The following is a 15,306-nucleotide window of genomic DNA, read 5'->3' on the forward strand; positions in this document are numbered from 1 at the left end:
GAATGGCAGTAGGTTCCCAGCAAATTTCCAGTGCTTCACTACCTTACCTTTTAAAAAGATTTTTTTGCTGTCTTGCTTAACTATCCCTTGCTTCAGTTCAAACCCATTAGCTACCTCCTTGCTTTGAGAACAGATGATTCCCTTGATTGCTGTAGTGCTATGAATACAGGCTGACAAGAGAGCAATTAACCCCTCAAAGAAATCTCTTGAGGTATTTCTGTAAACCCTTTCTTTCCATGAATTTATCAGTAGGATTTTGTTTTAGAAGATGGGCCCAAAGTTATGATGCATTCAGCATTGATTTTAGTTTCTTAGGAAAGCTGCAGAATGGCTTTTGCTCAGCTGGTAGCTATCCTCTGTAGCCAGGAGCTCAGTTTCCCATCTGCATCATGATCTGGGAACAGCCTGGGCACGGGGAGCAGACTACAGGATTAAGGGCTCTTCTGAGGTATGGAGTGACTATAAGCACCTCTGATCTAAGTTTCAGTGGACTTTGTGATAGACTAACCTATTATGTGTCCAGGCAATTGAAGTTAGGTTTACATGAACGCATTTAACTTTCCCTAGGTGAACCTGATGTTGTGGTTAGAGGATATTGAACCCACCACTGAATGAAGAAGGTTACTCCAGAATTTTTCTTCAGTCTCTCACATCAGGAAATGAGGAAGACCTTGATTCTGATGAAACCTCAAAAACTTGAGCAGGGAGTAATTTGTGAGCTGTTGAAGGTAGGAGTCCGAACTGTTTGACCAAACAGTGTGAGATTTCATTGTTGCAGGTTGGTTGGCTTCTTTCTTTATCTCTTTTACTTTTGTTTTTTATGGTCATATGGGAGGTGCAACCCCCAGACCACTTCAAAGGAAGTGCTATACCAAGAATTGGGGAAATATGGGTGTGACATTGGTAAGATTTTTGCATATAATTGCTACATCTTTGTGTACTGATGTGGAGTTGTTGCATGCTAACAGTAGAGTCCCAGGAGCACTGAAAGGGACAAATGGAATTCACAACTCTGCCAGGGAAGGGAAACAAAAGTTTGAATGACCATAGGATAAAATCTTCTTTCCCTCAGAGACTTAATTTAACTCATGGTGCAGATAACTGCTTTGTCAGCACCTTCCTTGATCAGCTTAGCTTCAGTGAAACAGTTTCCTGCATTAAAATCTGTTCCTGATTCTCCAGAGACTTTTCAAGCTGTTCTCAGGGAGCTGCTGCTTAGCTAGACCACACAAGGCTGTTACTTGTTTTCAAGAAATATCTATTTCAAAGTGCCTTCTGCCATCTGATGTCCCCTCTCTGTGCTCCCCAACCAGATTTATTGCACTATAATTGTGCTAAAAAGGAATAACTTGCAATTAAGGAAAATCTTTGCTGGTGGTAAAAGATATCTGATTAACTGGAACTTTAAGATACTATCTCTTGTAGGTACTTGAAGCAAATTGCTACAGTAATTTCCATGTTCTGCTCTATTCAGTGGGAGGTGTCTCAGAATGAAGCTGTTTATCTTGCTGCTACAGATATGAACTGCCCAAGCCAGATAAAAGGAGCTCACAGTAATATCTGGTACAAGCTAAGCAGAGAAACCTCTGCAAAAGACCCATCCACAGAGAACAAGCCACTTCTCTGCTTTCTGAATTTTCCAAATGGTAGGTCAAATTTTCATATTGTCATTTAACAAGAAATAATAGAAGTATTTGATAAGAAAGCTTATTTCTGTTCACTTATGTGCTTCTTTATCTTGAGAAATAATATTAGATTAAAATAGTGGGTATGCTTCCATGATAGAGAAATAGTGTTGGGACTAACATAAAAATTTACCGTATAGTGAAGTGTATTTAGAAATGGATTTGCCATCAGTTTCCTGGCATATATTTTTATTAATTAGTCAAAGACACAGAAAATCTCTACTCTGCAACTGGCTTTTCAGAGTTTAGCATATTTATGTATTTTTTTGTTTAAAAATATATTTTTTTAATAATAATGTGTTTATCAGTTCTAGAAATTCCATGCTTTAAAACTGAAATTTCTAAATTTTACACCTACACCTAACTAGTGCAATTGTTAACTCTTGTGAATGCTAGTTCTGGAATAAGTACAGTTTTCCTGTTGCAGTTTTAATAGGAAATTTTCAGTTAGAATGGATTTTCTGGTTTGATAGAAGATTGAAAATCACTTCCAAAAAGTGTGTGGGTTGTATATATCAGTAAAAAATCCACAAAATTGCTCTTTCATGGTATTTACATTGTAAAGTCTGTTAAGTTTTTTTGGGAAGAAATTGCAATACTATTTCCAGGTTTGGTTAGTATGCAAGGTGATATTTGTCATTTATATAAACGCTATTATAAACATTTTATTGGAAAATAAAATTTTGGAAAGAAAATCAGAAATATGTTACTAACACAGTTGCCTTCAGAGAAGCAATGAGTTAAGCCCCACAGACCACTGCTTCTGCAATATGCACAGTGGGTTCCTTCTTCTCTCACCTTCTCTTGGTAGTGGATCATTAGAAACTATGTTTTGACCTGCTCAGACAGTTATCCCAATTTTGGATTCAGTGCTTTTCAGCACCACACTGAAGTTTTCATTTACAGAGCTTAGGCTTGCACTCATACCACACAATCATTCTAAGCTATAGGAAGAAGCTGTAAGGCACTGTAGAACCAGTCCTTCTCTTGCTGTTCTCTGTCTGGACCTGCAACCTCTGTTTCACTTCATACTGGGAATAATTTGGTGCTTATTGCTCACTTTGGAAAATGCAAACAGAATCACATTTTAATTGCATGAGCTCTTTGAATTTTCAGGGTACATTCCTCTTTTATTAGAGCCCTCTATATTGTACACATTCACACACACAATCCTCAAACCCTACTTGAACTGCCACTGGTACACAACAACTTAAAAATGGAGGGAAAATCAATAAAGCAATCATCAAATTTGCAATCTCAGCTCAAGTATTTTGCATTCTTTTGGTGCAGGCTGGTAGCCCAGTATGTGTAAGGTCTCTCAAAGGAATATTTTTTCAGTAATCAGAAGGCTACTGGCAACAAGTGCCAAGTATGGAGATAGGAAATGATGAATTTCTTACTCCTGAATCATTCTGGCACTTGTTAGAAAAGTTGGTGAGAGAAAGTAATTGGCTGTCTCCCTTCCTGGAAAAAGCTGTATCACAAAAATGGTGAAAGCACATATCTTTGCAACTTTCTGATAATTTCCAGCCTTCCTTTTCTAGGGCTGCAATAGTACTGGCAGTAAGGGACTTGCCAGTGTCTCCAAAGGTGGTATTACTTATGGCTAAATTCTTAATAAACACTTAAAAATAAAATATCAAATAAGAAAAACCTCTTCGTTACAGAAAGTCTCCAAACTTAGTCTATGAAATGATTTTTCTTTAAAAATCAATCAGCTTAGTTTTTGTCATCTTGCTAAGGTATCACTCACTTAAACAAGATATCTCTAAAAAATAGAAAGGCAGTAAACATAACTGCTGGCATACCATGTTGGGGGCAAATAAGTTGCTATAACAAAACTAAACACTTGGTGGGAAAATGCTCCCAGTAGAGAAGGAATATTCTGGATAATTTTGCTTCTTGCTAGTGGTGCCTTGAGAGGCCACCTGGAACAGAGGCTAGACAGTGTTAAAGGAATAAAGCAGGTATTTATTAAAAGGCCTTTGAAGGATACACCTTGGGCTGTACAAGAGCCTGGCTGTGGCTCCACCCAAGATGAACTCTGGGTCATGATCTTTCACACTTTTATAAGTTTTGGTCCATTTACATGTTGGGGTTAATTGTCCAAATACAGCTCCAGATAATTAAGTCCCATCCTCCCAGTTTGCTCTCCTCAATTCACTGCTGTTTATACTTTTTGGGCCTGAAGATGCAATGGTGTCCTTGGTTATCCTGGAAAAGGATTTTTCAATCCTGGAAATTCAATCCTTTCAATATTCAGTCCTGGAAAAAGATTGTTTTGTTTAAGCTGTGAAGAGAGCTTGCTAATACTCTATATGAAGTTCAGAGTTATATACTAATGCAGTATAGAACCTGGAAAATATGAAAGCTAAAATTTAAGGCATCATGAGTGTTAGAAATAACTTCTGGGAACAAACCTCATGTTCTAAATGATGAACAAAGCTGAATGCTTTGCTGTGCTGGTGCTGTGAATTTCGTTGTTCCATTTTGTGACATAGCTTTTTCTCCTAAGGGTCTGTCCAGTCCCAGGTCACTCATGAACCCTGTTCTGGGCCACCTTGTTCATTCCTTCCAGGGCAAAACTCTTGATGTTAGTGTTGGAAAGTACCCTCTTAAAATCTGTTCACCTGGCCTAAGGTTTCCTTAAAATTAAAGATGTCAATAGATTTGCACTTGTATGAGGTGCTTTTCTCCAGCAATAGTGAAAGCAAGTAGATCTTCACACATATTTCTCCAGACTGGTCACTCACTTCCTGTAAAAGGCATGGCATCAACTTTGCTGTGTCATTAATGCTGAGATGCTGCTTTTTTTGGTCTAAATCTCATCTTTCCAGTGATTTGTGAATATCTCTGCATGATACTGACAATGAAATTCTCACACTTTCCTCTTTGAACACTAAGTTTTGTTATTGTTTTTTCAGAGTTTAAGAATAAACCTCTGGATTTTATTAAACTTTCTAAAAGAAGAAACTTTCCATTTCAATACAAAGCTGATGGTATTTCTGAAAGCTTAAAAATGAATTTACTCTGAATTTCAGACTTGGCAAAAACAAGGACTTGATAAGTCTTGTCAATGTTTATTTAGTCTGGAAGTTTTTGGCACTGAAATAAAAATTCCTTGCAGTAAGTGTGATGACAGTACTTACATTTCTTGTCTGTTTTTCACTTCTCCCCTTGTGCTCACTATCTGCAAGATAGGTTATATTTCCTTTCTGACTTGATTTCACATGGAAACAACTTGTCTGCTATGTGTAGGACCCTGTGACTGCTGCTTACTCATACAAGGCAATAGAACCCACTGCTCTGTGATCTGCAGTGAAGAACTGCATTCAAAGCTTCTTAATGGTGAGTAGAATGCTTATGGCTACATAGTATAGCTGGATTGCCTGCCTGCTGTCTTCTGAGATAGTCCTGGATTAGGTCAATTTACTGCTCATGATCAAATGGTCAGTTTTTTTAATTGAAGGGGTTTGCTGAAGAGTTTTTGAGCCACACTATGAGGTATGAATTACAGTTGGTGTGTATCAGTTAGACAAAAATAAAAACATCAGTGAGATACAGCAGCAGGATCTGACCTGCTGCTGTTAGCTAAGTAAAATATTATACTCCTTTACCTACCTTTCCAGTACATTTCTTCAGATCCCTTTCAGCTTAGCACTGTTTGTGACACTCATCTGGTTTTGGTCTTACTGCTAAGCACTTACCTAGAGAAGCTGTCACCGAAGATAACTACCCATTCATAAAATGATAAAGAAGTATTGTGCTCCTAAGCAATTGATTGGATGTAAACTTAATTAAAAACCAGACTATACGTTTTCAAACCCAAGATCTGTCCTTTTCTAAGTTGAGGTACAGTTTCTCTGCACTTGACTGTGAAGAGAATGCCAATGTACATTTATCTTCCTTTTAAAAAAAGCTACAAATTAAAAGAGGCTTCTGCCTGAGGAGCACCATTATAGAGAATTCCCTGACTCCCACTAAACTGAGTCATAGCTGTAGTTTCAGTGATGATAGAACAGATAAAATCACGTCAAAGCTGCAAAACCACTGCTATGTACACACACACACACACACACACACACACACTGCAGAGCAGCTCACATGATGCAGTTTAATCACTGCATGATATCATTTTCTGTTCAATTGTCTGATTACACTGATACAGCATTTCTGATACAGTCTGGGTATATTCTAAGATATCAATGTTTTTCTTCTTAGTTTAGAAATATGATGGGGCATATAGATTTGATCCTCCTATCTGCCTTCCTCTCGGTTTCCATGACATCTGAAACATGTAAGTCATGTTTTAAAAATACTTTCTGATAAGGTTTGTTCTGTAGAAATGCGTAGGCTGTTTCCAAATTGGTGATTTTATTTTTAAGCCTAAAGTTAGTGAGTTCACCAAACACTGCCCATTTCTGTGTCAGCAACTCTAGATTCAGCTTCTCCCACTGGTACCTTTGCAAGCAGAAAGAAAATAGTCTTCTTGAAAGCGTTTGAGAGTAGCTGGTGCACCAGGTCCCAGCTGGGCACAAACTCCAAGAGCATGCTTTAATTGCACTGAGCAGCACGATTGCATATGCACCCAGCTGAGTCAGGGGTGGAAATGGGTGCTGTTCTCCATACAGATGCTCTTAGTGTCCTGATTTTGGAGGTGTTAATTGAAAAATGCAGTGTAACAATGATGTTTCCCCGCACAGGGGGGACGTCCAGAACAGTAAACTATTTCTGATGGGCCAGCTCTACTGACTCAGCTATATAATGCTGACCAGTGACACAGTGTGGCACAGCTCTCAGAAGTACTCATGTACTTCTGTTTGCTAGCTGAGATGCTAATTTCTCTGACAAATTCTGGAAGATGTGATCTCTAAATATTTATCATACTGTCAGTTTTACAATAGGACTGCTAAGATTCAAGCAAATCAGATATATTAAGATGTCAAATTTTGATGAAGAATTTGCCAAGATGATTTTCATGAATGTCATTAAGTTTAGATGAGGCCTTTCTTGTTCCATGTCTTCACTCTCCACACTGTTTTTCCTTAAAGAAATCTGTATTTCCAATACGTTCCACTTTTGGTGGGACAATTCTGCCTTTTCTGACCTCCCTAATATGTCCCAATGTCTTTGCAAGGCTTGTGAGTGGGAAAACTGTTAAAATGATGGGGTTGGGGCTACTCATACCTGGATAATTTAGGAGCCCCAAATTAATAAGCAAGATGACAATATCAGTGGAGATGGACTACTTCTTTAGAAAGAGCCAGAGCAGAAGTGTTCATCATGTGGAGACTCTCACCTCCTGATTTGTGCACCTGCATGTCTAAAGCCACCTCTGCCAAGTGTAGTTTCTGATAAACACTGCCTATTTTGGTTAGCTGTTTGGTTATTTACTCTCCTTTTCATGCTTCCTTATTTACTGCAGTTTCTCTGCCAATCTCAATCTTTGTCCTGTCACCATCCTTGCTAATGCTCCCATTTTTTCTTCTCAGAATGCAATAACTTTTAACTTTCAGATTAATATTTTTCTGTGGCCAGTACACTATTCAGGTATCTGAGCACTTAAGTATTTATAAAAATTACTTGATTCTAGTTTCTCTGGACCAATTTCAGTATTCAAAACTAGAAGTACACTCAGTTAAAAAAAATATTAAAAATTTAGTGTCTTATTCCCAAATTGTCTTATGTGTGACCACACGTGGTTTATTTTTCTAAGCTTATTTGTCTCAATTATTTTGATATCTTTTCACCTTTCCATTTTCTCATTAGATTCTTCCTTTCATGCTATCACATGGCTTTCATTATTTCCCACCCCATTTTCATGAACTTCAGAGAGAAGCTGGTTTTTTGTGTTTTGATTTTATTTTATTTTTCCTTAGGATCTAATCTACAGACTTCCTTCTTCTGTGATTTTTTTCTTCCAGGAAAAAAAAAAAATCAATTTCATTTCTCTGTATTAAAAAGGCAGAAAAAAAGCACTCATATATTGCATAAATAAATATTCATTATACTGAAGCAAGGAAAGATAACTACATTAAAGCCAGTACTTTTCTCTGTGTTTTAATTCATGTTTTGAATAAAAACAGTATTTTCGGCAAAGATTTACATAATAAGTTCATTGTAAGAAATCACTATTTTTTCAATTAAGTCCTCTTGTTTTTTTACTGTGTGTCTGCTTAGAGCATAGGGATTTATTTATTTATTTATACCTCCCCACATTAGTTACTGGTTTTGGAAACAAATGGCTCCATAACTCAAGGTAAACAAAATTTTTATTTAAAAACGATCTAGTGAAAATAAGTTTGCTATGTATCATCTCTGAAAGCTCAAGGAGGGTGGAGGGACATGACTGGTGTACTGATCCAGGAATTTTGTCTCAGTGGACAAAAATTTAATTTATCTGAGATTTTAATCTTTTGTTCATTTGCAGTTGATCCTGTGGAAGGTGAGGCTTTAGTTATAAAATGTCCCAAACGGAGTTCAGCTGTGAAAATCACCTGGTATCGCATGGATGCTCACAAAATAATTCCTGCAGAAGAGGAGGGAGCACGAGTATTTTCTGTAGGAAACTTGCTTTGGTTTCTGCCAACTTCTAGAGAGGATTCTGGAAACTACACTTGTGTAACACATTTGTAAGTGCCACATGGAAAGTGGAAGGTGTAAGACTGGCAAGAAAATATGTTTGGGTAATATATTCTAATTATAATTTGTGGAAATGATTACTTTTTTCATAAGTTTTCACCCTGCAACTGCTATTTTTATGGCAGATTGTTAAAACCAAGCTGTGACTGAAGTACAGTAATCATCCACATTTTTAGAATGACACACATTTGTTATAAGCATTAATATATTCAGTATAAAAATGCAATCACTGACATACCTTATTTCATTTTTAAAGTTCAAGTAATCGCACAAAGTTATACAACGTGAGTGTGCAAGTGCATTCATACAAGCCAGGAGGATGTTTCCCAAGTCTGACTCGTTACTCAAATGAGACTGGAAGAGGAAAAGTTACTTGTCCTACCATTGATAACTATGAGAATGCTACTGTTGTCCAGTGGTATAAGGTAAATAAAACCCTGATAATGCCAGTGTGGGTCAGAATACTGAAAAGCTCTTTGCAACCAAACACATTTTTCTTTTCCAGGACTGCAAACCTCTTCAGGGACAGAGATACTTGAAGGAAGGAAAATATATTTATATTGAGAATCCAAGAAGGGAGGATGATGGTTATTATACTTGTCAATTTATTTATGCCCATAAAGGAAATGTGTTTAATGTATCAGCAACAAGAATTTTCATAAGTGAGGGTAAGACAGTAATTCTGTAGCTTGCTAAGATAAAAAGACTAAGGTCAACTTAGAGCAAAGTAAGCTCCTTTTGTACATTGAAAAGAAAAAAAGTTTTGGTTGGTTTATCTTCTTATTTAAGATTTAGATCAGCTTTATTAGGTGAATTTTGTGGATGGTCAGCCTCATAGAGCAAGATGGGGTAAAGTCAGATCTGGTCTCATTCACTTTTTTGTTTGTAAGATTCTGATGACTCTGGTTAGGTGCTGTGGTTGGAAGAGCTCTCTGGTAGCACATTTCTGAAATAAAGGGTCTCCTCAGTGGGATGCCACAATGCTCTGCTTTCTGTTTTTTGAGAGTAGCCGGATTTGTGGCTAGTGAGGATTGTCTGGTGATGACTAGATCAGTTGTGTTGATGGCCTACAACTTAATGCCTCTTGGTCCATCTCAACTATCTAACATTTATTTGATAGTAGGACTGAAAAAACTTGTAAAATTTGTACTGAATGAGACAAAATAAACTATATATATATAAATAGAAATAGGATGTATTTATATACATATATATATATATATAAATAGAAATAGGATGTATTTCAGTGATTACTGTGTCTTTGTGATTTTGAACATTGCCAATATGACTGAGGTGTGTGGACTTTGGGTTGCCTCTAAGATGCAGTCTCCTCAGGGAGGCTTTGTATTTGCATGGTGGTCAGGAAAAGGCACAGCAATTTGCAGTTTCAGATTGCATCAACTTGCAAAACCTCAAAATGCATCTTCAGTTCTGCAATCAGATCAGTAGAAAAATATTCAGAAAGATCTTTTCTTGGGGGGTGGTGGAGGGCTTGAGTTAGGCTCATGTAGTTGTTTTGTTGCTGTTTAGTTAGTTAGTTTGTTTTTTAAAAAGTAATGTCCATTTGCAGACTGAGCATCAGGCCTTTTTGCTCTGGGGAGGCACAGCCTGTGGGAGCCTTGGATGCAGGTTTTCTGCTCTGCCCAGATCTCAGTAGCAGAGTTCATTCTGATTATTCTGAGTGGGACAGGAGACAGATTTGAGCAGAGACCTAGTTCAGTAGCTGAGAATTATGCTTTTCCTCCTTTTCTACCTGCTGCTCTACATGATCATGATCATGCTTTACATGATACTTCTCTGCCTAACAATTATTGTTCTTCTTGGATTACAACAAAAATTTCTGAGTTTTATTTGGCCCAATTTACAAAAGCCTTTATTACATCCAGGCATATCTTGAACTTATCTAACTTTCTTTTGAAACCATGCAGAAAGAAGAGATTGCAACATAGCATGTGAGATCTGGGCTGGGTCTGGCATGTCTGCTCCAGGCTTTGCCAAACTCCAAGTACTTAATGACAACTTCTTTGAGTTTTTGTAGGACCTTATGAGATGAGTGGAGCTGTTCTGTTTTGTTATTATTAGAGAACTATGATATACATTCCTGTTGCCTTGCAGATGCCTGCTGTTCCAGAGAATTTGAATGCTGGCAGATAAGAACTTTATCATACCCAGTCAGTCTGGGAAGCAGGGACTGAAATGTGTTACTACAGATTTTTTTTGGGTTTCACAGAGGTGCCTTGAGATGGAAAAGCTTAATGAGGAAAGGGTTAGAAAGCAGTCTGTTTGGAGTTCAGATGCTGCATGAAAGTACATATTAGCTATTTAATAAAATTGATATGATTAATTTCTCAAGAGTCTCTAAAAATACCCAAAACAGCTGGGAGCACACACAAGCCTGTAATAACATTTGCTTTTTTCCCCCCACTCAGCTAAAACAATATTCAAAACCTATTTTTTCCTTACTTTCTGTGTACAAAAATTAAATAAATAGAGAGGAAATACTGAAAATATTAACGTGTATGTACAGAGATATTTGGTTGTAGGAATAAAACCAGATGATCCCAACAGGTGTGTGAAACACTGTTAGTTTGCAATTCTGTTTGCAATCATAAAATATTAATTGTACAGATTGCAAACCATATCTCACAAAATGCATTTTCACAACTTGCTAATGTGTGCTTTATTTTCCTCTTTAATTTCTAAAGTGAAATACTCACCTCTACCACCTGAAATCATATTTCCAAAGAATAAAGAAGTAATAGAAGCAGAGCTTGGTGAGTAAAAATTTTAATTTGTTTTTAAATTAACATTTTGTAGTGGTCTAGGAAACATGGGTGTTTTGGTTTAGGGTAAATTTGGGAGGAAACTTCTGGATGGGGTTTTTTTTAGGAAACAGATTTAAGAAGTATTTTTTTTTAATTGGTTTGGTGAAAATATTTTTTTGGAGAGAAGTGGAAAAAACCCCTGTTTATTTAACAGGTAAAGTACTTTTTAGCACAAAAATGAACAACATTAAACAGTAAAACTTTTTGTTGCTTTGAAGAGATGACAGATTTAGAAGAGGTTTTTTTTGTGGGTTGTAGTTTGGTTTACTTAGGCTGGGACATGTCATGGCCTAGGTTATAATAGGATCATAAAGTCACTTCAAGACACTGGGTATCTTCAAGAAGATGTAATGATTTTGTACCACATGCAAATATTTAATATTTGCATAATATTTACCAGATTTAATTCCCTCCAGGCCCAGGGGTGTGAAATTAGATATAACTGATGTGTTATTTTGACATTAAGTTATTCACAGAGTGAATCATTACATCTCAGCTGAAAGGTGACAGCTTCCATCCATTTCAAAGAGGGCAGTGGTTAAATCCCTGGAAACTGCTTAGTGGTACCCCTAAGAGGGAAGGATGGACTATTCTTGTGACTAGAGTTACTCCTTGCTTCAGGAAAGGATTTCTCCATTCTCCCTAATACCAGTTCATGATCTAACCATAAGATTTGATGATCTTATCTAAGACCTGCTTAGATTCAGACTTACATGGAAACAATTTAACATGTTTTAATTATACTTTCTTTTGGTGCAATGGTGACTCTTACTTTGGAATAAATATTTCCTAATGGGAAATATTTAATAAGTAATTTCCTGTTTTATTTTTGCTTGGAGTTGTTTACTTTACTTTTGTCCAGCTTGAATAAAATCCAAGGCTGCACATCTTATGTAAAATAATATATACTGAAGTTTAATTAGGTTATTTCTGTGTACATTTGTGTGCCAACCACCAAATCCTTTCTCTGTTCCTCACTAACTGATTGCACATGTCAAGCATCACCAGTAAAGGGTACATTGCCTTCATCATAATAAATATAAGTAATTCCTTTTATAATCTCTAGTGTGTTATTAGCTCATTTATTGAAAAATTAATTTTACTATTTATTTTTGTCTCTTCTGTGTATCATTTTGTCAGCAGTAGTTCAGAAAAATATGTCGAAATTGTTATGACAAAACTCACAAGTTGTATGAAGACTTGTAGAAAAAAGCTGTTATGAAGAGAATAAAATTATGTATTTCATCAAGGAGTGTTTACATCTCTGTATCTTGATTAGGTGCTGCTTTATCTCTGAAATGCCAGGCTCGCTTGGGGATTAAGAAAGAGCCACTGGCTGCTGTCAGATGGGATGTGGATAACATCCCAGTGGAAAGACTTGGTTTTTCAAGATTTTATGAAGAAACTAATTCGTAAGTGCATGTAACACAGAATAATCTTTCTTCTATGCAAATTGTGCCTAGCCAGTGAAACTAATGGTACCAGCTCTTTCCCTTTCTATTAGTTTCTATGGACATGATCAAGTATACTATGAAGAGACAACTTTGAATATTACTGAAGTAAAGGAGGAGGATCTGCAGTCAAATTTCACATGTATAGCATTGAACACAATATGCAATATAAGAGCCACGGTGACATTGCAACTCAAAGTGCAGTCTGAGGGTAGGATTTGTTCATTTTGATTCTTTACACTTTGCACATAGTTTGAATTATGTTGGTGAGTTTATTTTATTATTTGTTTCAGATAGTAAAAAAGTTTCAGTTAATAAGAAACAAAACCAGCTCTGTGGTAAGAATATCCTGTTTCTAGGATCTCTCTCCAGTGTGACAAATCAAACTATTGTTTCTATTGCGAAAGTATGGCAGAAAATAGGTGAACTTTAAAAACAAGGATTTTAGCTGCTGGTTTCCCAGTTTGTTTGCCTTCTTTACTATACTGCATCCACTGTAGTGCCCTTTCTGGACTGAATGTTTTGTGAATCACCTCTTCAAAATCACTCTTCATCTTCTTTGAGTGCCACTGTGTTCCTTCTGTGTGCCACGTAGAGGTGTGAGTAGCACTTCAAAGGCTTTCCCTTGGTTTTGTTTTTAAATTCCTGGTTCTAGTGGTAACTGAAAGAGAAGGAAAATCCAGGGCAGTAAATGATGGGGACAGGGATAATCCTTAGCTCATTCAGGAATTTTGGTTTTTTATAGGAATAGCCAGATCCCTAAGCACTGTTGCCAACACCTCTGAATCAGATTCTTATGGCAGAAAATGCTGTTTTGTCTGTGAAGACTCAAGAAACAGCTGTGATTGTTTCCTTTTTCATCCCTTCAGATATGCTGAACCACCAAGAATCATGGAATCATAGAATGGTTGGGGTTGGAAGGCACCTTAAAGATTATTTAGTTCCAAACCCCCTGCCAAGTATGGGGACATCTTCCACTAGACCAGGTTGCTCAGAGCTCCATCCAACCTGGCTTTGAACACTTCCAGGGATGGGCATTCACAGGTTCTCTGGACAACCTGTTCCAGTGTCTCACTGCCCTCACAGGAAAGAACTTCTTCCTAATATGTAATCTAAAACTACTCTCTTTCCTCAAGGGCTTAGAAAGCAAATGTCAAGAACTTTAACACAGATTTGTTTTCTGTAAGAGAGTGGTGGGAAGAGTAAAATCAAGTGTACTGTCATCACAGGGTGTGCACAGACCCATGTCCTGCTGAGTTCTCAGCTGCTTGTGACTTTCTACAAGATCATGGCTCCAAAGCCTAGACGAATTTCCTTGCTGTAGCCTAGAGTAGAAGGGATGTAGGTGAATTGTAACAGCAGAATAGCACCCAGCAGAAAGATGTCAGGAGATGATTTGGTTAGATAGGCGAGTTTGAGTGCAGCATCATTCAGGAAACTGGAAGCACACTAGCTCTGCACTGAAGTACCTGAGTGTGGGAGTGTACTTGCAGTGAGAAGGAATGAAGATGAATAACAGTCCCTTGTTGGCCCCATATTACAGACTAGATGAAGGAGAGCATATAGAATATCCTGTATTCATCCCATGAATCATTGAATCTAATTTCTGTTATAGACAAATCTTGTTTTTTACTCATAGGTCTTCAGTAAATGTTCATGAAAGCTTTTAACTGTGATCCTGCTTTCACTGCTGCCTTCTTTGTATGGATATCCGTGCCCTTGTCCTTGTTGCTGCTGTTGACAAGGTGTCTGCTTCTGCTCCTCAGCACTGTTTGTGTCAGCAATGCTATGTCCAGAAGTGGCTGTGCTCTGCTTCAGCTTTCTTCACTCAGTCCTTACACAGCTCTGCAATATTTCTGCTAAAGCAAAGCTGCTTGTTTTTCAAAATAATAAAATCTATAGGATTCGCTTGTGCCTCTCATCTTGTAAATGTGTAATAAAGATGTGCACACTCCTTCTTTTTTTTTTTGTGTTTTGTTTGTGTGTATGTATTTAACAGGAAAAAAATTCCAAATATATGCTTGCTCCGTAGTGTTTCCCACAGCACAACTTGTGTCTGCTAGCTATTATCCTGTTAATGTTTTTTTTTTACACAGTCATTTAAAGCAGAGATAAAGTTCAGCTCAAAGCATCAGCTCTTCCTCAAAGATGTTTAATGCTAAAGCTAACCTTTTGGCTCGTGTTTTGTAGACTGATGTGGACAGGAACTCTAGACCCAGGTCTCTGCCTTCACTGTCTGGAAGTGCATCCACCTTAGAAGCCAGAAAAGATAAAATTGCTGCTGCTCTTCTGGAGTTTGTCAGGAACTCCTTCAAAAGTTGCTTTCTGACATGTTTTTAGTCTTTGTGAGCTGATAGTTCTGTATTCCCATTGCTCTTAAATATAAATAGAAGGTGGCTTACTCATGAACTCAGCTGCTAAGTGATGCAGTGAAGTCAAATGGAACAACAGGATCTATTCAGCCTTGTTTGGGGGCTTGTCACATTGCCCCCATTGTGCTGAATGTTCACTAACAAATTAAGTTACTGAACATTCATTAGTTTATTCCAGAGAAATGAGAGGCTAAGCCAGCATTACTGGGAATATGTCTTGTCTGACATATTACAAACTGCATGGCCACATGGCTTCTTTCCCAGCCTTGGTCTAAGCAGTGCAAGCCAAATATAAACAGTGTTTTTTAGGTTTGTAATTGCAAAAGTTGAT

At 37.3% G+C, this 15,306-nt stretch overlaps 1 protein-coding gene across 1 annotated transcript in view; it reads left to right on the forward strand.

Annotated features, from left to right (window-relative positions):
- Positions 1-15,306, forward strand: part of IL1RL1 (interleukin 1 receptor like 1) — a 40,370-nt gene that overhangs the window by 18,711 nt on the left and 6,353 nt on the right. The window contains exons 2-9 of the mRNA XM_056484136.1: positions 568-728; positions 1,475-1,646; positions 8,116-8,317; positions 8,584-8,752; positions 8,833-8,995; positions 11,033-11,101; positions 12,432-12,564; positions 12,657-12,814. Coding sequence (XP_056340111.1) covers positions 612-728; positions 1,475-1,646; positions 8,116-8,317; positions 8,584-8,752; positions 8,833-8,995; positions 11,033-11,101; positions 12,432-12,564; positions 12,657-12,814 — 1,183 coding nt within the window. The 5' untranslated portion in view covers positions 568-611. The remainder of the gene's footprint in view (positions 1-567; positions 729-1,474; positions 1,647-8,115; positions 8,318-8,583; positions 8,753-8,832; positions 8,996-11,032; positions 11,102-12,431; positions 12,565-12,656; positions 12,815-15,306) is intronic.

Source organism: Oenanthe melanoleuca, chromosome 1, assembly GCF_029582105.1.
Source record: "Oenanthe melanoleuca isolate GR-GAL-2019-014 chromosome 1, OMel1.0, whole genome shotgun sequence".
Lineage (NCBI taxonomy): Eukaryota > Metazoa > Chordata > Aves > Passeriformes > Muscicapidae > Oenanthe > Oenanthe melanoleuca.